This window comes from Hermetia illucens, chromosome 2 (genome assembly GCF_905115235.1).
Source record: "Hermetia illucens chromosome 2, iHerIll2.2.curated.20191125, whole genome shotgun sequence".
Taxonomy (NCBI): domain Eukaryota; kingdom Metazoa; phylum Arthropoda; class Insecta; order Diptera; family Stratiomyidae; genus Hermetia; species Hermetia illucens.
In genome coordinates this window covers 103,428,925-103,452,914 of record NC_051850.1, presented here as the reverse complement: position 1 = coordinate 103,452,914, position 23,990 = coordinate 103,428,925, and the positions used below count along the sequence as shown (strand labels likewise).

General features: G+C 41.8%; 1 protein-coding gene across 2 annotated transcripts; it reads right to left on the bottom strand.

Moving 5' to 3' along the window:
* Nucleotides 1–17,379: 17,379 nt before the first annotated feature.
* Nucleotides 17,380–19,342, bottom strand: LOC119649708 (cell surface glycoprotein 1). Of its 2 annotated transcripts, none has more exons than XM_038051979.1 (3): nt 18,972–19,342; nt 18,738–18,908; nt 17,380–18,461 (listed from the first exon to the last, which is right to left on the bottom strand). In XM_038051979.1, the coding sequence occupies exons 1-3, from the start codon at nt 19,042–19,044 to the stop codon at nt 17,560–17,562; spliced, it is 1,146 nt and encodes a 381-aa protein (XP_037907907.1). In that variant the 5' UTR covers nt 19,045–19,342; the 3' UTR covers nt 17,380–17,559. The 2 variants fall into 2 exon arrangements, with proteins under 2 accessions (XP_037907907.1, XP_037907909.1); XM_038051981.1 differs by having other exon boundaries at nt 17,380–18,443; nt 18,972–19,338.
* Between the last annotated feature and the right edge of the window lie 4,648 nt (nt 19,343–23,990).

The window sequence follows — 23,990 nt, the reverse complement described above, 5'->3', positions numbered from 1 at the left end:
CCGGGTTTTGCGCCGAGGTTCACCAATTCGATATCCTTCAATGCTGTCTGGCGTCCTGACCCACGCCATTGCTCTATCTCAGGCAGGGTCTGCCTCGTCTTCTTTTTCTACCATAGATATTGGTCTTATAGACTTTTCGGGCTGGATCATCCTCGTCCATGCGGATTAAGTGACCCGCCCACCGTAACCTGTTGAGTCGGATTTTATCCACACGCTACGGAATCGTCCATCCTCATGTAGGGGGCCAAAAATTCTTCTGAGGATTCTTCTCTCGAATGCGGACAAGAGTTCGTAGTTTCTTTTTGCTAAGAACCCAAGTCTCCGAGGAATACATGAGGACTGGCAAGATCATTGTCTTGTACAGTAACAGCTTTGACTCTATGGTGAGACGTTTCGAGCGGAACAGTTTTTGTAAGCTGAAATATGCTCTGTTGGCTGTCAACAACCGTGCGCGAATTTCATCGTCATAACCGTTAACGGTTGTGATTTTTGACTCTAGAGGAGAAATTTTCAACGGTCTCAGACTTGTAGTCTCCTACCTTCATTGTTTTCGTTTGAATTCTACGAGATGGAGTAGAATAATTGAGGTTTTAGCAAAATTTTGCACTCCCAAACATCTGGTGCGCATCATCATAGAAACAAGAGATTATTATCGTACAATTCGGCCGATGGACCTGTTGGATTTCACAAGGATGGGTCTTTGGTCCTCTCCTGGGATAATAATGTATGATGGAATGTTGACGTACTGTTGAGGTAACTGTTATTGGTTTCGGAGATAGCATTGGAGGTACTATCGAAGTACAAGATATTAACGACATCGGGATCCACATAAACGAGGCAATTTGGGAAATCAGATCTTAGCTTGAAGACTCTGGTTTCGTGCTCGCAGAGCATAAAACCGGGGTAGTTCTAATTAATAAGCGAAGGAAGGAAATATATAAGATTGACAAGCAAACCATATATTTGCAATGAGTCCCCAAATATCTAAGAGCCATGATTGACTTAAAACTAAAGTTTAGAACCAAAGGTATCCAGTGGATGGTTCAAGTCGAAGCAATCGACTCTTTCTCCAGTTGATAGCGTAAACTTGCTTTATGCAGCTTCTGTCTGGGTCTCAGCATTGGAACAAAAAGCAAATAGGGAAAAATTTGCCGGTCCATACCGATTAAGTGCACTCCGAACAATGTGCGTTTACCGTGCACTATCAGACGAAGCAGAACATATGCATGATAGCAGGCACGGCCTTCAACAGTCGGCAATTAGCGCGGACTGAAGTTATTTTGGAGTTGCAGAAGAAATGGGATGATTCACCTCAAGGACGCTTGACTCATAAAATTATCCCAGATGTCTCAAGGTAGTTTAAACGGCCCTATGGAGAAGTTAGCTGCAACCAAACGCAACTCCTAAGCGGACCCATCTCATGTGCGAGATGGTTGCGGAGGATTTGGAGCATGTTGTTTTTAACTGCCTGAGATTCGTTGCGTATAGGGTGAAGTCCGAAATTTTCGCCGGGAAAATCGTGAGCCTTTGAAACAGAAAAACAGGAAAAACTGATTAAAGTGATGCATAATATGCTGAGCTGAGAGGAGATTCGAAGCGGGGGGGGGGGCGATAAATAATAATACAAACCACACTTCGTACCTGATCGAAAAAAAAGAAAGATACAGTCTAAAAACTACTTATTAAGCTTCAATTGCCCAAATTGCCAAGTGTGATCACTGCGAAATACTTGCTAGTGCTCACCTTTCCTTGCATTGCATTTTCAGTCAAGTAGTAACTAGTCAGGAGCAATTTGCTATGAATTATTTGCTTCAGCAGTATCCAATAGACATTAACGTCCGTCGAAGGATGTTTCACCTGGAGATTTATTAGCTTTGAGCAACAATACTAGCCTTTGGCGTTTCCATACCTCAGGAAAAATCCATCATTACTACGGGTACTACAACCGCATCTAAAGGTATCTGGAGACTGAACTCGCGCCTGCCCTCCTGTGGAAATGAACCGTGAGTAATTTTCAGGAGGAGATCAGCACATGTAATCGGTCGAGCTACCTGACCTTTGCATCTCTCCACTACAACCCTTCAGTACTCCCCATGGGTTTATGTGCACCTCTGCGAGTAGTTGTTAAATCAGTCCTCCGAATGCACACTTTTTTCTACTGACGTTTAAGCGAAGTAAGTGGAACTCTAGGGAGCACTCCTGTCCCTCTTGCGACACTGTGCATTGAATTCAAGTATGGTTATGTTGGGTGTTGAAATTATGTTGCACGGCTTGTACGTTTTACCAGACTTACCTTCCTCGACTGATTAATAATGATCATTCAATCCGATCGACCACACCGTGGTCAAGTCCAAAATCCGGAAGAGAGCACCATCCAATGGCCTCTTACCATCATTTGCGTGTCATTTTTGCATCAACTCGCAGGGATATGAACCGTCGGCCCTCCTCTAAGTCAAACATGAACCATTTTCGAAATCTGCCTATGCCCAATAATGGGAAACCTATTTCTGATCATGCAATAACCGGCTGGAGAATATTGATGAGTTCATATCACGAATGCATTAATCTCTGGCGTGGGTGAATTTTTCAACAACGTTCCCAGTTATATGATGCCTAGCTGTTATCAAATTTTCTACCGCCATATTTTGGTCAACAGACTTAGTTTGGTATTTTTAAGATTTTGTATACATTTTTGCGCTTACATTTTTGTAGAACAGGTTCAAGTAAGGGCACGAAATATGTATAAGCTGTAATAGGGTTTGTTCTTAAAAACAAACAAATGGGGAACTCTTGAAAAAATGAATGCTTTTATGTGGAATCCAGGGGGCAAAGTAGATCCTATTCCGATTTCTATCGCATGAGAGCCATGAGAGGTACGATTCTCTTTAAGTCCACCCAACTACTGGCCTACGATGACGATATCGACATCCTGGGAAGAATCATCCGAGACGTACAAACTACGATGATGAAATCCGCGCACGGTTGTTGTCAGCCAACAGAGCCTATATCAGCTTACGAAAACTGTTCCGCTCGAAACGTCTCACCATAAGATCAAAGCTCTTACTGTACAAGACACTGATCTTGCCAGTCCTCTCCGAGGAATACTCGGAAACTTGGGTTCTTAGTAAGAAGAATTGCGAACTCTTGGCCGCGTTCGAGAGAAGAATCCTCAGAAGAATTTTTGGCCCCCTACATGAGGATGGACGATTCCGCAGTCTACACAATGACGAAATCTATGAGCAATACCATGACCGTCCGATTGTGGATAAAATTCGACTCAATAGGTTACGGTGGGCGGGCCACTTAATCCGCATGGATAAGGATGATCCAGCCCGGAGGGTCTATAAGGGCAATATCCATGGTAGAAAAAGAAGACGAGGCAGACCCTGCCTAAGATAGAGCGATGGCGTGGGCCAGGACGTCGGACAGTTTTTAGGGATATCAAATTGGTGGACCTCGGCGCAAAACCGGGATGTCTGGAGTTCCTTATGAAGGCAAGCCTGGCCGGATACCGGTTGTTGCGCCGTTGATGATGATGATGATCGTATTTTAAAACATTACTGGAAAGTACGAAACTTGTCATTAAAAAAAAATAATATTATGCCCGGTAGGGAAAATTTGAAGGAAATTGAACTATTTTAACCAAGTTATAGCAAGTTAGAGTTTTGTTTGTCATGTGAATTATTGCCTCATAATCGCAAAATATTGTTAAAATGTCACATCAAATACTGACATACTTAAGGCTAATATACACGATGATGGGGTCATTTACTGCCAATTACTGAAAACATTACTATAGAACTTAGAATTCGGTAAACAAAATTCAATAAATGATTACAGAAGTTAAGCGTTGGGGAGAATGATCAGTATGTGGGGGAGTTATTTATGGTCGAGCTAGCTCTTGCGGATATTGAGGGATTATCTGAGAGACCGATCCCTGCTCTTTGAGATGATAGAGGGCCAGAGGAGGAGGGAGCGCACTCCGGGGCAGCGCAGGGATCCATCCTAGAGCCGGACCTTTGAAAGGTTTCCTACGATAGTCTGGTAAGACTCGATATGTCAGAATAATCGCGTCTAGTTGATTATACAAACGATGTTGCGGTGCTTGTTGGTAGACGCATTGTTTAATAGGCTTGACTTGATGTGAAGGGGTGCGGATGGATGACTATTCATGGTTTCAACCTTGTGCTGGAAAAAGCGGAGGTAGTCATCTTGACTGCGCTACGGTGCGGAGGTATGGGCTGATGCCCTTGGCAAAGAGGTGTATTGTAAGCGCTTTACCCGAGTGCAGAGAATCAGGACTTTGTCAGTGGTGTGTGCTTGGCTGTGATGGTGATGGTGACAGGTGCCCTGAAGCGCTGGCAGATCGAGTCGTGTTGTGTTTTGCTTTCGGATTCTTCTTGCCTCGAAGAAGATTGAGCTCGATCGGTAAAATTATGGTAAGGTGAAAGACATTCCTTGAAACTTTTCATTCTTGTAGCATCGGGTTAAGGGTTCCCCCTGGTTAGCAGTTCTTGTTGCCTAACTACCAATCTTTCTCTAGGGTTCAGTTAGCACTATTGCTTGCAGTCGATTCCTTTAACTGTTTTCGACAGTAAGTAATTAGACACTGTTAAAAGAGACAAATTACTCCAACACTGCTGAAGTATGCTAGTACTTCATCGAAATGCTGTTGCACTATGCCCACTATCTTTTTAATGACAAGCGACTGCTGGATCTAGTGAGATGAAAATGTTAGTCTTGTCAAGGAGGAATGCTGTCATGCACGAAGATATATTTGATAGATTGGCTTAATTTACAAGCAAGAGCTAACTTAAACTAGTTAATGAAACTAGATTTTAATCTATTAGTATCATCATAGGGATTTAAATAGTTTCGAGATTTTTTCGTAAACTGGAGAAATGAAATGAAATGTCGAACGATATCGAATATAGTGCTGGTGGAAAATAATATAGGATACCATATTCCTTGCTTATTGGGTCTGATTATTTATAGATACGGAGTAATAAGTAAGGGTTTGAGCCTGCATTAACAAGAAATTCCAAACATCTTGGTTTTGCGAGATATCGATAGTTTGCATTTCCCTTATAGTACGTCAACCGCTCTTACGTGCCGTCATTTGTAGTTACCTGAAATGCGTGTCTGCTGCCAGTACGATTTCCTGCACCCCTTCTCCATTGTTCTGTGCCAAGTGCCCTTGGGGCGAACCCCGTCGGCCACCTTGGGAGAGTGAATTCCATTGTCGTCGGCGAAGCCAGCAATGCAATTGTCACCCCTCCTTAATGTGCGACTTATCCAGTGCCACTTCTGCCTTCCGATCATAGTACGTACAAGTACAAGGCCTGTGCGCCGTTCTTCGTCCGTAATGGTATCAGGACAGCGTACTCCGATGACACGACGCAGACAGGTGTTAGCGAAGGCTTGGGGCTTTTGGGTAACAGTGCGGTTCATTTTTCATGTGGTACTCCCATATAGCAATACAGAAAGAGCACTAGCACAGAACATTTTCAACTTGATTTTGGTGTTGAAATAAATGCATTTCTAGATTTTAGACAGCAAAAGAGGGTCTATCGCTATTATCGCTTCGGGTAACGTCCAGTTCGCTGCCACCGTCAGCTGAAACTTTGCTTCTTAGATATATAAATTGATAATGCTGATAGGGAGAGTGTGATGACCTGTTAGACTGAGAACGTTGGTTTTATTAATGTTTATATTCAGTCCGACTTTACCTGCTTCTTTTTCTAAATCCAGAGCCTTTTGGCCAAAGTCTATGACCCGGTGAGCGTAATCGACATATTTAAGTAAAGATGTCATCGTCCATTGAACTCCTCTACGTCCTCCGGAAAAGGCAGCATGACGAGCTCCACTTTCGACTTAATATTCCTCTGAGATTTTACCTTTGGGCTATCATATGTCGCTCTGATAATAGCTACTAGCTTTTTCAGAATACTCCTCCGGTGTAGAGCACACCAGGTACATTCCATATTCATGTCATTGAACGATTTCTCCAAATCGATGCAGGGCAGGTAAACTGAAGATTTTTACTTTCGATACGTTTCAGGATTATTTTAATTATAGTCTTTGCAATGGCAGGGGACACGCAGATACGCCTATAATTGTCACACTCAATACGGTTGCCCTAGCGACTGTCACGTATCTTTGTCCATGGTATCTTATTCTACCGTAGATTTGCCACTATAAACTATTCGGATTGGATCATCTTCACTAATATGTGGTTTTCTTCGATTTGTCAAAGACGGAAGTTTTTAATCTTATACAGTGATGAAACAGTTTTAGGAGGATTCTCCTTTTGGCTGAGAGTTTGTGTTGCTAAGAACACAAGTTTCTGAAGAGTACATAAGGATTTATAAGATGATTGTATTGTGCAGTTGCAGCTTTCATTTTATGATGGGACTTTTCGAACAGGGCTGTCATCATAGTTACCATATTATCAATTTTGAGTTTGGATTTCGACTTTTGATATAAATTTTGATGGCTTTTGGTTCTGACGTCGCGACCATGTATATGCATGCCTTGCTTTCATTAATATGCAACTCAAGAAGTCGCTCTACCGGCTTGATTTAGATGAAAGCAGTTTGTACACCTCGAGTTTTTCCTCTATTATTTTGATCTCATCAGCATAGGCCAGTGGTTCAGTGAATTTGAACAGGGTAGTGAAAATTCGAACTTTTACTGATTTACCAAGAGTGAGACCCTTGGGTGAAAGCTAATGGGACTCTAGGCGCCTGGGATTAGCCAGCTTAGCCAGATATCTTATAGATAGTGCTCAGAAATATGGTATCTCGGTAATTGTTACCTTGTATGAGATAGAAAATACTTGATTGTCGGCTCCTGGATGCTTATGGTTCTTCATCCAATGAATTGTAATGTATCTCAGACTCACCGATAGTCCGTATGTTGAATAATTCATTAAAATACTCAACGCATTACTTTAGTATGCCGAAATAGTTCGAAATCAGTTCCCTATATCTCGTTAAAATAAGCATCGAAACGTATATGACTTCATCTTGCTGGCTTCTTAGTAAAACTTCCGTGCTCTAACTTTCATCAAAGGTGATAAGCGGTGGCCTTCGTTTTACTCCTGGACAATTTAGTTCATAGTAACTTATATTTCTTTGTGGTCCCCTTCGCGCGTAAATCAGGTACTTCTAACGACCATTTCGTGTGGCATTGCTAGTTGAGAAATCCATAGTATTTCGCCTGAATAGGACTTCGACTACTCTCTCAATCATTCCTTAATGTCATTCCTGGGATAGGCTTCTGTAATTCTGTAGTGTCCTCTGTAGAGGAAATTGGTTACGGTGCCACGCATCTTGGCGACGTGGGACATGTTATCAGCTATCTGCCTAGAATCTTCTGCCCTGTACGAGGAGCGCATCGGAAATCGTTTGCCTTTTTCGTTTGCTGGTTTCGTCGTTATATGTTCAATTTATTCCTTTGTTTCTATCGTTCTTTCGTGCCAGGTAGTTCTCTTTGTATGCTTGTTAGCCTAAAACGAACCAACAACCTGAGGAATGCGATGGATTCGTCTCCATCCACCGATTACGAGGTGGAGATCGAATTTGGTATCGGAGCTGTTTGCATTTCTCAGGTTTTCTGCTTCAGTATTAATTCGCACTTTCGTCGTCAATAAAGGACTGTATTATTTGAACTTTAGTGTCTCACTGTACCAGAGTTCACAATTCGGAGATAATAATGATAATAATCGTTGGCGCAACAATCCATATTGGATCAGGGCCTTGAAGTGTGTTAGAGCACTTCATTCAAGACCGTAACAGTACACTACAGCACACTGTAGGAGGCAATGTGGTCAGTATTGCGCTCGCCCGAGATTATTACCCTGATTTGACTCAAGTACTCTTGAGTCGACTGGTATCCGACGTCAAATCACGATACAAATCTCACTGCCACCAGTGAGATTCAAACCGCTACCTTCCGTACAACAGCCTTGTGCTCTAACCACGCAGCTATCCAGACTAAACCAGTGTATATTTGCACTAACGAATCAACGGTTTCTTCAATATTATTAGATCAAAACAAATCAGTTGCAAAACCCTAAAGATTAGACTTTCTTACCAGATAAACAATTTTCATGTCACGGAATATTCGAGTAACAGGTGTGATATTTTTAAGCGTGTACAATGACAAAAATATGTTGATTAAATTATTATTTGAATGTTATGATTATGTTCACTTGAATACATTATTCTATACGCTGTCCGCATTAAATTTCAATAGTCTCGATGTCTCTCGACATTGAGTACCGTCATTGCAGGTACATCCAGACATCCGGCCGACTTTTTGCAATTTAAGTAATTGTCACTTACTATTTTATCAACGTTAGAATGTAGCATTTTAAACGAAAGATTTAAGCGAGTAACGTGACTTTTTCGTATCAACTTATGTTTTTGCTGTTATTTAATGGAATTCTAACCAAAGTAAAAGCAAATGAAGTTTGATCTTGATAGAAAGACGTTAGTTGCTCTCTTAATTAGCCCTTAAGGAAGGCAGACTAGCTTTGATAGCATTATATATATATATGTATATATTATTACCTTAGTAACACAATATCATACTTTTATTCTACTACGAACTTACGTCCTTTATTTCATCGAGAGTGGAAAGAAACTCGAAAAAGAATTATTCATCTTTTAAGGCCGCATTTAAGATTCGCATAACGCAGCATAGGCGTTAGAGAGCTTATCATATGTCAAATCCTATATTCGTCAATTTTGTATTTTGCCCCAATGAAATTGCACTTGTAAAAATGTTCTATGCACATAAGGCACCAAATCGGGTCTGTACGTTGTGATAGATAATCTAGACTCTACTATATGGAAGCAGCCAATGATAGGGAGCAGGTAGCTTCCCGCCTGGCGCGCAGTGTAGCGCCAGTGGAATTGCGTCTTAATTTAACTTTATTCAACGTAACTGTTCTTTCACTTTCTCACTTCTGATTTTGTACTATCTGCTGATACCAGCATCAATTCTTACTTACTAGTGCAAACTTTTCACAAAATTTAAAATTAGGTTTTTGTCTTTGGATTTCGGTGTCAACTGGTTGGGGTTAAGGATTAGTCTATATAAGATTTATGTAGAATCGTCGCAATGGAACTTCCTTAGAGGGAAAGCTTTTACCAAAGACGTCAGCATTACAAGTACGCAATAAATGCATTCCTGAATGTTGTCTGCGAGCAAATTATTTGAAAATAGTGTTTACGTGCGACTTAGCTCAAATTGCTTATTCAATTTCCAAAAGGCTGAATTTATTTAGCTGTTCTCGAAGTAGGTTTTTGGGTAAACGGGTGGTTGAGAAGAGGTGAACTACAATGTATTCGAAATTTTCGTTGTACCGAATCCATATTTGCTTTCCATTTATTGCTGTCACGTGTAAATTTTTATGCCTGCCATTAACCCCTATGTGAGGTGTAATGCGTAAACCACCACCACCTTTGCGCCATCGTTATGGGCTCCAAGCAATGTACTACAGTTCGTCTCTCCCCCTCCCACAATTTTCGAGAAGCTTGTACTTTTCCTTCTTTGTTATGGGCCACGTTGTCCAAGGCGACCTACTCGCCATCCATCCCCATCCTGGGATAGTGACTTCACTGCATGACACGGTAATTTGCTTACCAAGCATCGAGCCGCAACGAATAGATGCCGAGAATATTTCAAGCAGATTTCAACTGAAGAATTTGCGCACCTTTACTTCTACAATCATTGTCGACATTTGGACCAGTTCCACTTATCAGGGTAACTGGTGCTCAACCCTGTCGGCCAAACCAAAAGCAAGTGGCCGAGGAGAACCTCCATAGTGGTGGCACCGGGAGACGCTGTTCTCACTTTGGCTTGCCGGCCGTGGTGCAATAGGCGAATGCTCCAAAGGCCTAATCAGGGCGATCAGACCCGAGTCTGCACGGGGACTCATCTGAAGTGGCAATTTGGTCACGAAACCTTACCAGGGGTATACTGGTACCATGGGAACCGGGATAGTCCCTGGACTCTCATACTTCGGGTGAACCCCAGTTGTATGTGAGTACAGCTCGGTTGTTTGCGGTTGGCCCCTAGTGGGAGTTTCATGGGGGTTGTGGTTATGCTCAAGCGAGAAGAAACCTTCGGGCCTTGGCGTGGTGTTGCGTTTCAACACGGGTGCTGTACTCCTTAGTTCGGTAGAGATTTAGGTAGGTCTTGCATCCACCAGTATGAATGCTAAGACATGTACTTGGCTTGGACTGGTACCGTTGTTGCTTGTCTCAGCGGGGCTCTGATTGTGGTCACAAAATCAATCCGTGTCTTAAGAAGACCGTGGGATTAAGTCGTCCAGACAGGTGCTCACGTTAAACCCTCAAGGACTTAACTGTCAGCGCAACTGAAGTCGAGGAGGCAATAAAGCGAATGAGATCGGGGAAAGCCACAGGACCTGATGACATCGCATCTGAGCTCTGGACAGCGAATAGCTGTTACTCAGTGAATTCTTTAATCGGGTTATTCAGGAAGGAAGAATACCATCTGACTGGCAAGAAAGTACCACTGTTCCAATATGGAAAAAGAAAGGTAGTCGAGCAGAATGTTTAAATTACCGTCCGATCCGGTTACTTTCCGATACCATGAAGATTTTGAACGCATTCTTGACAACCGTATTCGCGAAATCGTTGAAATAACCGTGAATCAAACCGGATTTGTCAAAAACTGCGGAATTACTGACGCAATACGCGCTGCACGGTTACTCATTGAGAAACACCGTGAGAAGCATCGCTCTCTTTACATTGCATTTCTAGATCTAGAGAAAGCGTTTGACCGTGTGCGACATGAACTCATCTGGCATTCTTTATGACAATACTTAGTGCCTCAAGAACTCCTGCGCTAGGTTCAATTGCTCTACCACGATCCGAAAAGTAAAGTTGGAAGTATGGCGGGTGTATCAAAACCGCTTCGTGTCTCTGTAGGAGTTCATCAAGGAAGCACCCTCTCACCACTCCTCTTTGTTCGCCCAGCGCCCTATACACTACTTTTTTCTTAGCATCTGATAGCAAAAATGATCTCGAGCAACTTGTCCAAAAATGGAATGATCGCCTCATGCAACACGGACTCAGATTGAATCTAAATAAAACTGAATTTTTGACGACCGATTCCGAAACAGACACAATCACTGTCAGCGGCAGTGATCTGCCCAGAACTGAGCAATTTAAATACCTCGGATCAACGCTATCAGCCAATGGAGAGCTGCGTTATGAAATTGTTTCACGCATTAACGCAATCGGGATGAAGTGGCGTTCCAAAGCTGGTGTTCTTTTTGATCGACGTATCAACGAACGTCACAAATCTAAAATTTACCTCAATGTCGTCCGTTCTGTCGCCTTCTATGGTTCTGCAGGCCAACTATAAAAGACAATGAGCGGCGTCTTGCGGTAATGGAGACGAAGATGTTGCGTTGGGATAGTGGCGTGACATGTTTTAACCACATCCGAAATGAGGATATCCGCGATTGTTATGGAGTTGTACCGATTCTGGGAAAATTGCGAGAGATGGTATGGTCACGCAATTCTTGCCAACGAGAATTCACTTGTCAAGATTGGTCTGAACATGGAAGTCGATGGTGAACGACCAAAAGGCAGGCTGAAACAATGGTAGCTTGGTACGCTGGATGGGAATTTAAAAACCTCAGGATTGCATCCAGATCAGGCATTCGATAGAGCCAAATGGCGAAACCGATCAGGACGAGCTCACCCCGCTAGTGAACGGGACAATGGCTGAAGAAAAAGAAGAAGATGTGCCCCAATCAGAATAACTATAAATTCTAGTAGAATCCATATTATGATGACTTGTCTTATTATCCACAATTGAAAATTGGTTTGAAGACATCCTTTCATCATCGTTCTTGAGAAGCCTACTGTTAACGTGCCTCACAGGATCATGGAAAGGTTTATATCCACCTGCCAACACTTTCTTGATGCGGAATACGATTCTGAAATCTTTACTTTTTACGGTAGTTTCCGCTTCTATCACTAAGGTGATGGTAGAATTTCTTTCGTCACGTTGCACACAACGTTGTACATCTGTGTGTCACGGTAACGGAGCTCCAGTGTATCGTGCTCACCCTATTCTCGTAACCGTCAACAGAGCTCTCAGCTCCGTACGTTCGCCTCCTCGTTTCCATAGCTAGGTCTGATACCGTTCTTTTGAGACATTGCCTACAATTTCTTCTGCGCCAGAAGTAGAGCCACTCTTGATGGCGGCTCAGTGCTTGTCAATATTCTCGGGTCGGTTCTTTGGAGATTGCAGATATCTACAAACGTTTCACTGCTGTTGTTAAGCTCATCAATATCATGCCTCCCATTATCAGGTACCTCGCCTGAACTGCATAAGTTGCTGATAGCAAGCTCCCTTTTGTTCTACGTCGGAAACCTCGGTTGGTGCGTTGCATTGCATAATTGTGGTGGTCCTCAACTTGGACCAGAATCTCGCAATCAAATTTTGTTGGAAACCGGTCTCGACTCATAAGAAGTTACATCGTTCTACGTCGAACTTAAGGAGGGGGGTCCCCGCATACATGCAAAAGGAGGGTGTATATTTTGCTCACCAAATATAGTCCTGTGGAGTATCAAATGAAAGGTCTCGGTTAGTACGGGACATGTTCACCCCCTGCTTCCCTCCCAACAGGCAACAATAGAGCTCTCAGTTCCTTGTGTCCATCGGTCGGTGCACTGCTACCTTAAAATGAGCTCCAGCAGGCGATCCCAACATTAAGTTCTGGCGACTGGTTCAAGTTCACCATCTAGGACGCTGGAGGGTGAGGTTGGTGATTGTCAAGGACAAATTCACAGATGTGGAGATTTTTGATTGGTCGTCTAAAGGTTGCGCAATGTCGACCACCATATGATACTGGACCTTTTCCTAGGGAAATTGAAATTCAATCGATCAGGCAACTAAACGGCGTCAGTCTTATTCATTTTGAGATGGCGTCAGTCTTATTTGGAGTGTGAAGAGCGATAATGAGCTTTCCATGTTTGATGATGACCTCTTTGGAGGGGCATCTATACACTTTCTATGTTCCTGCTGTTATTTTTACCATATTTTTAGTGTCCATAGAGAGCTGAGGCACAGGCTTCGTTGTTATCACAATTAATACTGCGCAAATGATACTCTCACAGCACTGAGACATGTACAAAAATAAACATTAACATCAATGACGACAAAAATTCGTATCCAGGGCAACGAGGTTGAATGGCTCGTGATCTAGCCGCTCAGCCAAAGCGCTGTTTCTAATCGTCTTTGACTCAGCAAATTAGGGCAAATTGAAACAGCTTCAGATCGCGTTTTTATAATGGATCTGTGCGAAGATGGATAGAGCATACATTAGCGGAACTCCCGTATGAGTGCTAACACTGAGAGTGACTACAGACTAACTTCTACCTTTTATAACCTTTTTCTCAACCTACAACGGAAATAGCGGAAGCAAGGCAAACTTAAAAGGTGGACGAAACTATTTCGATATTAGTTTGGGGGATTGGATCTGTGCTGACCGGATACGGCAAATTAAAGGAGGCGCTAAACTGAAACCAGGAAAATGTTGGTGAACTTAGCGGTCATATTTCAATACAAGGTTAACGGTAAGAGGAGAAATGCGATAGTTGCCTCTGTGTTGTTATTCTATGATTCTTTGCGTCCTCTGCCGACGCAAGAACTAAGATATTTAGTAACACATGAAAGGACAATTCAAATGCCCTGAATCGCAAACTGGTTTGAACGTAGTTACTGCCCTAGGTAATTGCGGTAAAACATTCTTTGCAATCGAGAACTACAAAAACTTGGAAAATTAACCAGACAACTTCTGAATCGCACAATAGAAAGAAGAGTTATTAAACTTTAGGGACTCCCAGTGTGAATATAACAGACTTGTCAGTAGTTTGAGAAGAGAGCCCTTTAGAACATACTGTTAGGAACTGGGAAACTAAAGGGAGACTTAAATATTTCGCAGGTGACGAGCCTGTACTAACGTTGAAATACACGACAGGTCAGACATGGGCTTTCAGTGAACCCTAATAAAACCACGATCTTGTATTATTTATAATTATTTATCATGAACACGACATCCGGCGCAGAAATAGATTCACTACTTAATTTACAGGTGGTGGAATGAACCAGAAGAATGCGCAGGATGTATTGAAGTTGCCGAAATCGATGACTCAAAACAGGAGAGGATTTTGAAAGAGGGGTTTACTTCTCAAATAAAAATGAAAAGTGGGTTTTTTATAAGGCAATATACGATGTTTTTTCAAGCTGAAGTATATGCATTTACAAGAGGGAGAACTTTTTTGACTAACGAGCATGGAACCATTTTGGATACCTGACCACTGTGGTGTAAAAGGAAATGAGATCTTGGATGCTTTAGTCCCAAGATCGGGACCACAACCAGCAATTGGAATTTCAGAATGGCGCTAGACATACCAAACTATTTCCGTTATAACTAAACAGTCCCATTGTAATGTTTATTCAGTCCAAAAGTGGGAATATATGCAGAAGTGTTTTAGACACTCTGACTGGCCATAATTCACCAGCTAGGCATATGTTTAGGAGGAATAATAAGTGTTTTCCTATAATGAGCAAATGGAATCCACGGAGCACTTTCTATGTAAGTACCCCGCCTATGGACGCATCAGACATCACATTTTTGGTGCTGATCTGCCGCAGTTACAACAAGTAGCATCTGTGAGACGGGAAGGTCAAGTACAATGGTTGGTAATCACTCAGTTGATTTGAAATCAATCGCTAAATGGCTAGAAGTGATGACCGAAGATACATTGAGTGCCAAAGGTTGCTTAGATTTTGCGTGGAAGGAGACAACAGGGGCTGGTTTAGCTTAAGTAAGGATGACAATGGTGCTTTGCAAAAAAAGCTACAACGGTTGGATTATATTCGGAGGGTGACATCGACCGATAATATGTGCAATATTGACATCTTGGTTTGAACCAGAGTCCCTCTAGTCAAGCAGTGCTTTACAGTGGTCCTGCGAGGATATGGATAGAAGACCAGTGGGTCAGCTTAGAGACATTTCTAAAATTTATATCTCGTTCCGGCTCTCGGCAATGAGTCTATTCTGTATGTGCAGTTCTCCTTTACTTCTCTGTGGAAATAATATACCTGGCTTTCATGTGAAAATAATCTGCTTGGTTCGTTTTATGGACTGTAATCAACTCACAGTTATTCGGCTAAACACTAATGTAGGGGGTAACTCGCACCCAATTTAGATCACCGAACGAAATAGGATCCGTTCCTTCTTGCTGTAAACATATAGGGTGATTCATTTAGTTTGTCGAAAACAAAACCTTATTAAAATTAGTTCACTCTCTGTGTGTTTGTCTCTTGCACCTACTAACACGAAATTTGGTAGAAAGGTTTGAGCGATGAACCCTCACACACGCGGTCAATTTCATGCTTTGTTTTTCCCAAATATAATTATGGGGGGTATCATTGTTCACACTAGGGAGGGGTGCGGGGCCGAGATGGGTTAAATACTTGAAGGACCCATTCTCAAAAAGCACTCATCCCGTCACGTGATGTCTAGGTCTCAAAATACTCTCTGTTATGATATCTACTCAAATAAAGTTAATAATGGCATATAATTATATCTTGGAAATTTACTGCAACCCCCCTTAATTTCATTTAATGTCTGTGAAATTTTGCAGTAATATAGGTACGACGAATCATACATACTAAGTTAGGTCGAAATCATACTACTATTAATAAAGTTGTAGTAGGCCTTTTTCACGTCAAATTACTACTCCTTAAGAGATAAAATGTCAGTCCCGAATCGGATTAAATATTGCGGAATAAATGGAACCATCATGTACCCAAATATTCTTACACATAAGATTAACAATACTTTTCAAATTGAAATAAAAAAGAGATGAAATCGAATTTTATGGAAAAATGGTCCATCTTGATATTCTTGATATTCCACCTACAAGCTGTCTGGCGTCCTGACCTACGCCATCGCTCCATTTCAGGCAGGGTTTGCCTCGTCTTCTTTTTCTACCATAGATATTGCCCTTATAGACTTTCCAGGCTGGATCATCCTCATCCATACGGATTAAGTGACCCGTCCACCGCAACCGGACGGTCATGGTATCGCTCATAGATTTAGTCAGTAGTAGGCTACGGAATCGTCCATCCTCATGTAGGGGCCAAAAATTCTTCGGAGGAACGCGGCTAAGAGTTCACAATTCTTCTTGCTAAGAACCCAAGTCTCCGAGGAATACATGAGGACTGGCAAGATCATTGTCTTGTAGAGTAAGAGCTTTGGCCCTATGGTGAGACGTTTCGAGCGGAACAGTTTTTGTAAGCTGAAGTAGGCTCTGTTGGCTGACAACAACCGTGCACGGATTTCATCATCGTAGCTGTTATCGGTTGTGATTTTCGACCCTAGATAGGAGAAATTATCAACGGTCTCAAAGTTGTATTCTCCTATCCTTATTCTTCGTGTTTGACCAGTGCGGTTTGATGTTGTTGGCTGGTTCGTTTTCGGTGCTGACGTTGCCACCATATACTTTGTCTCGGCTTGATTGATGTTCAGCCCAAGATCTTGCGCTGCCTACCCGATTTGGATGAAGACAGTTTGTACGTCTCGGGTGGTTCTTCCCATGATGTCGATATCGTCAGCATAGGCCAGTAGTTGGGTGGACTTAAAAAGGATCGTACCTCTTGCATTTACCTCAGCATCACGGATCACTTTCGCGAGGGTCAGGTTAAAGAGGACATTGTGTTGATGTCGAATGGTCTTGAGAGTGATCCTGCTGCTTTTGTCTGTCCTCGCACATTGGTCGGGGTCAGCCTAGTCAGTCTCATCAATTTCGTTGGAATACCAATTCTCTCATGGCCGTGTACAGTTTTCCCCTGGCTATACTATCATAGGCGGCTTTAAAGTCCGTAATCCATAATCCGTAATCGGCCTGATTTTTGAAGGTATATGGACCGACGATTCCACCTGCAACACGGTTTGTTTTTTTTATGTTGTGACACATCTTGATACTGTTCAGGCTATTCATCAGTTCAAACAGGAAAATTTTGTTCACTAATGCATTTTTTGAACCAGGAATAGGATGATACTTTTAACGAGCAATGATCGTACAGCCAAACAATTTGGAGACGTTGTTGCGTCGTCAGTTTTTCCATGATGTTTCCCCAATGAATATTGAATAAAAGTGGCATGTCAATGTAAGTGCCTCTCCTAAATCCTTTGCAGGGAAATTCCAATTAGTCTGGTGAAAACTTTGTATTGACTTGGCTTAGAGACGGCAAATTCTTCACTTCTTCATGGTTTCGTCTGAATTCGTAAATGGAATGAATAAAAGAATTAAATCGTTCATATCTTATTTTATTTTAAAACATGAGTATCACTTTTAGAAGAAATTTTACACCATTCTGGTTTTGATATCGCGAATGTATACATTTAGCAAGAGAATCGAATCGGCCTTGAAGCCGGGCATGCTTTAATCGTAATAAATAATTAATTTAGCTGAAGATCATCATTGGGAGTTCCTATTGTTGTGCAAGACGTTTTCTGGCAGCTTTTGATCGCGCTACTGCTGGGCTTCCGTAGGCTGTTGCGGTACTAGTGGCTGATCCACCCTCGCCAGTGCTGAAACTGTTGGCAATTGCGATAGCCCCACCAGATGTTCCTCCGAAATCAATAGGGAAGAAAGTTCCAGCTGGGAGTGATGATGGTCTCTTAGTTGGTGCGACGGCCTTATTCTTCTTGTGGTACTGTGGCACATAGTATTGTGGTTCATCTTCATATTCGGTACTCTCAGGGGCTTCGAGTTCAACACGGATCTTCTTCTTAGGTGGAATGTAAGCTTTAGCGGGACTAGCTGCAGGAGTTTGAACGGGGACCTCAACTGGTAATTGAACTGGTGATTCAACTGGTGATTCGACTGGTGATTCGACTGGTAATTCAACTGGTAATTCAACTGGTAATTCAGCAGGTTCTTCTGCTTGAGGCTCGATTTCATTAGCTGGAGCTTCCTCGGCTGAGTAAATGGCACCAGTTGGTTCTGGTTCAAGGAGGGCTGGTTCTTGGGGAACGAGTTGTTTCGGTGTTTTTTCTTTCTTGATTTCGATGATCACTTCGGGAGCAGATTCGGTTACTTCTGGTAGACTTGCAGTTGGATCTTGAGGTGGTAATGTGGGTTGTGGGGTTTCTGGTACTAATTCGGCTTGCTGTTCGGGTTGTGTAATAGTGATTTTAAGGGGATCATTTTCGAAGGTTGGCTCCTCCGCTTCTAACTGTTCGGGTGCTGCAAGATTTTGTTCGGGATAAGCTTCAGCAATAGACACAGCTCCTTGATCGGAGACAGGATCTTGAGGAATTTCGGGTTGATATTCTACTGCAGCCTTCTCTTGCGATGAGTATTCATTATTTTCTGTATTGTGAATACAGTCTGGTAAGGTATTTGTAAAAAAAAAAATGGGAAAGAAAATCAGAAGATCCATACACGAAGTTCTTATCAAGTAATGAGTGTCAAAGCAAGTAAAATTTACTTTGTTCGAATGAAGTGCATTAAGATATCATAGAAGATAGGTTTGAAAGATTTATTCTTGGAAGATCGAATATTGAACATTCGAAACTCACCATCAGAAATTAGACTTGAAATTGATTTGGAAGATTGATTGCATAATATTTGCGTGTATGAACCCTTACATCCGACAATACTTACCCCTAAGATAGGTTCCGGTGGCAATAGTATCTCCAGCGGCGAATGCGGAAACACCTCCAGCGGTTGCTGAACGTCTGCTTGCATGTTGCGGTAAATATTGCACGTACATCATCCGGTGTACAGGCGCAGAACGTTTATAATACACTGGTGCCGATTGGTAAAATACCATTCCTGCAATTTAAATTTGGTATCTTGAACTTCCTTGAAATGAGCGGTTACAACTATCGATACTACCGTTGGGAATTGTACGAGCCGAGCACATGGCGAAAACGGCCAAGGTGGCGAAAGCTAAAGTGAACCACTGCATGCTGATGTATTTCACTGAACACTGTATTCTTAAATACCCGACAAGGATCTTCACTGTATTACAAGAATTGCGGTTTTATCCTTTTGAAACAGGAGTTGTCACTTATCGGAGTTAAACTTCACACTTAAGTTTCCACCGGACGAGTGATCACTAACAACCCGTATTCGGTAGATTTATATACGAAAGTGGCCAGGGGTTAGTTGGTATTCATCAATTGTTCTCGATATATCAAGAAGAATATCGCAAAGGTGGTGACAGTATTAGTGGTATTAGTAGCTGTGCTTTTCTCGAAGCCTACAAGAGACTATCAGTGCTCCTTCTCGCTTCAGACACTATCAAGAAAGCATAAGATTTGAGCAATTTATACATGCAAATTGCGAATCGTCTCCTCTCTACTATGTGCTGCATAATGGAGGACGGACGCATAGACACAGTGGCAGACCCCAGACCTCAGAGGCCGCCAACTTTTGAATTCACTTTGGGCTTAATGCCATTACACGGAGCCATCGATTGAATACGTTATTAAACTATTCTTCTTGTATTTACATACAGAATTTTGGGCTTATTAAAATTTTTCGCATGGAACTATGCGCGCGCATATCTCCAAGCTATTGGGATTTTACGTAACACAACGCCATCCATCTTATTCACCAGGAGAACCCTCCGCTGACTGCTCGATAGATTAGACATTTTAGTATTCAGATTAGAATTGGAATTTTCTAAGACATAATTCATTTTTATAACTCTGTCATAGAACATGCCTCATTTTAAAAAGCCGGGCACCGTGTCATAAAATCGTGATGATTCTCCTTGTCAGCTGAAACAATGGAGGTTCTGTTACATGATAACACTGTTATGAATAATATATGTTTAATAGATCTGGGCTTTTGATATGGCGCGAGGTACATGCTAATGATGACGACATTGGGACGATCTCTGCCACAAGCAATATTCAAAATGTGAAGTAAATTTCGGATGAGCAATTATGATTAGATCTAAATTGGGAACCGATTGGCAACCTGCACAAGCTGCGAATGACTCAATCTGAGTTCAGTAACAGTCCTGAGGACACATTGGGAGCGCCCTCGGATCTTAATATTCAGAAAGAAATTCATTCCTGGATGAATTACCAAAGTAGATACTATGAAACAATTGATTTGCAAGTGTAACGGTCGCGAAATGTAGCTTTTTAGAGATGTACGTGGTCTTATCGCCATTTTCCCATTATTCATGTATCACATTAGGAAATATTTGGAGGTGAGAAGTAGTGAAATCTAATGTCTAGTTTACGCAGAGAATAGTAAATGCGTTCATGCTCATTTGAAAAATGTACACGCCAATATAGTGACGACCCAAAAAACCCATTTTTAGCTTTTGCTTCCTGTTGCACTAAAAATCATCTGAGAATGAAACCGCTATGTTCTTCTAATGCTAGAAAACAATAACTTCGGCATCGTAAATTGCTTCTCTCCTACAGACAATTCATTTTGACATATTTTCTGTTGTAACAGTTGCCTTACGATTTGAGCTCGTTATGCCCTTTTTATGTTAAAGTTTTACGGCAGGCCTACTTTGGTATGGTACCCCCATGGTTAATAGCAATAAAATCTACGTTGGCTCATATTTTTCATTTCACATTGATTTGCACTAACTTAATGTGTTCTAGTGTTTAAACGGTGTCAGGACCTCCAAGTCCTCCTACTCTTTTATTAATTTTCTCACACCATGTAGATCTTCCATTTGCCAATTTTTCCGGATTTTTTTTTGTATAGCTTGAAATGGGCTTGATTGGAAACTATAATACAGATTGAGAATTCATTGCATTCCTTCTGTCAAAGACGGTACCAAAACTTTTTCAATAACGGCAGAGGGTTGCAATTACTGTGATAGTTGTGGATTACCAAATGAACTTGGGTTGACTGTCGTGAATCACGTTCGCAAAGTTATCCAAAAACCTAAAAAGAATCGAAAAATTTATCCCCCAGGGCTGCCACTATCTAAGTGCAATTGCTTATTGTTGTTCTAGACAGTTCCGGGGGTGGATGGGTTCCTTCGATATTTTTTTCCTTTTCTCTTGTTTTCAAATGTTGATAAGGCGTAACCTATCGGACTCCGCCGTTACCTTAGACCTGGAAATAGCAAAATGCTGCCCGTATGGCTAACACTCAAAAAGAAACATCTAGGTCTGAGGATACCCATGCATTGAAGGAATTTTTTCCGGAACTTCCGTTGCTCGATCGAGGCATTTAAGTTATCGATCCTACTTCACTAGGTTTCAAGGCGCAAAAGTTCGTTCAAATGACGCGAGAGAAGATGAGGTATCAAAAGCCTTAAGAAGGCAATTCTTGTACTGATTAGTAAAGAAACAAGCAACCGCGGATTGACGAATGCTTTGTTAGACTTACTGCTGGATATGCCCCATCCAATTTTCTATCATTGTCATTACAAGGGCACTATAGCATGAATGGCCAAGGAACATCTGGGTGTTTTAAAAAATGGCACTGCAGCTCATATCGAACCTCGTCCTTTCAAGTAAATCACCTCTGTGATTCACGTTCTAATGACTACGTCGTTCAATTCGATTGGCTACTTTAACCTCTTCCGTGGTTTTCCCTGTAGTCAATTTCCTTGAGTTTTACCTTTATAAGGCAACCTCGGAATCCGATTCTTGGGCATTTGTTTTACATAATTTGATGATCGTCAAATAGTTGATTCAATTTAGCGTTGTATCGAGTTCATTATAAGTATTATCTTTCTTTGGCTGCTTCCTGTTGATTGTTTGCTTTTCTGCAGACTTTTTTGACTTTACAACAGGGAGAACCGAGTAAAATGTCTAATAACCCTAGTAGCCCTGATTTGTCCCTAAATTTCGAAATGTCCGTTGCCGACCTCAGTAAGTAGAACCTTATTTATATAGGGCCTACTTGAAGTTGACTGCGTCCATCGTGTTCGTTTGAGTTCGTTGTGTTTTTTACATTAGGATTGCTTTTGATTGGCTTGCTGATGATGGGCCATATAATTAGTTTTCGACTCGTTGACTCTACGTGCGATTTTATTTTGTCTGCTCTAACTCGTGGTACATGTTCTTCTCAAGGAGTATTGATGCGTTCGTAATATCAATTATAACAGGGAGCCAGAATTCACTTCTATATTCATTACAATTGCCGTGCCGCCCAAAATGGGGTTCCTCATTTGTTAAGGTCCCACAAAAGCGAATTCGAAGACAATAGCCCCCTTCGACTTCAAACGTTATTTTTGGTCTGCCAGATAGTGATCAGTCTCTCCATTTGCTTCCCGACTGGGCTCCACATCCACTTGACTTCATATTCTAGTTTACAGTTAGTTACACGTGTTTTTCTTTTGAAGCCGTTGTTCCTCTGCCTCATCATCATCGCATTATGTAGAGCAATTAGTCGCATTCTGCATAACAAACCACAAGCCTTGGCATTCTTATTTTTGTCCTGGAGCTCCTTGTCTTTGCCCTCCAGAATCTCTAGAAATATGGACGTTAACCGCTATACGCTATACCACTTTATGGATGTCGATTCTACCTTAAATGGTAGGTTTCTTCGACTGTTGAAAGAGATACAGGAATAGTTGGCAATCACTGTGCCTTTTGCGTCCCCTTTTTTCATTTGATATTAGACAAAGTGGTTTGAATTTTCGCAATTCCCTTTTGTTGATTTATTTTGCGTTGTATTTCAAGATGAGCTGCACTTCGCTTTATTCTCAAACCACTCTCATGTCGCGTACGTTGAGTTTTGGTTGATATCTCGTTTGACCCTCATTATAAAAGAAGCTTTAGATGACGTGTATTATTTCTGCTCTTCTTAACTACGTGAGACTTATTGGCAGGATGGAAGATTTGTGCCTGCTGCGTCGTCGATACCGAAAAAGGGATTACTACCACCGCTGCAATCAATGATCTGCACTCCGCTCTCACTATAATCTGGGGTGGCTGCGGAGGGATCTCTGGCGAAGAATCGATTTTTATATCGGACAAAGACATTCACAAAATTCACATTTCAGGGTAATTTACACCTTCTGGCTGAGCATGCTAGATAATTGGTACGGCAGTACCATCAGTCCATTGGTAGCGGTAGTTCATCATATCTTGGGGGAAATTAATTTCCGGATCGATCGTCGAACATTGATCTCTAGGAGTTGATCTGACGCCATCAAGATTGCCACATCGAACGTCGATCCGCCCCCTTCGCTCCGCATGTTACAAATGCAACGCCATAAATTATTATTATTATGTAAAATGTCTCATATTCACGGCATTTTCCAAGCACTTCTTTCACCGAGAATAATTAATCCGTCTCAAATCGCCTTCATATTCCTTACCGATCTTCTAAGCAAACTCGTTCGAGTCTTTCAGCTGGTTCTATATATATGGAACTGCCTCTACCGAATAATTCGGAATTGTGATACAAATATGTAATAATTTGGAATTGTTGGCACATGGTTTTCATTTGGAACATCCGAACTGGAAAAAAAACATTCGTGCAACATCTCATTTGCCAATTTCACCGTAATACGTCTGTTTGATAAAAGGTGGGTATGTCCCAAAACTTAAAAGACTGGCCCGTCTATTCCGAGGATGCATACAAGGTTTCTGAACAATGTTTTTCCTAGGCAACTGTTGAAATTATCTTACCCAACCCCTAACTTGGAGCGCCAATCTAGCTTCCAGGCGGAAAGTTCGCCTCCCTTTCTCTTTGCTACTTCAATTACCAAACACTCAGTGGTGACACGTGGAGGTAGCGGTGGTATTTGGTAACAAACTAGTGGAGATGCATACTAGATCACGGTCCTGCGAATTTTATTACCATTTCATCACGGTTGTTAAAGTAATCATCATTGATTCAATGCATTAAACATCCGAATGGAATGACTATGTATTATGATAATTTACTCAAAATATTGCTTACTTGTTGTAGAAG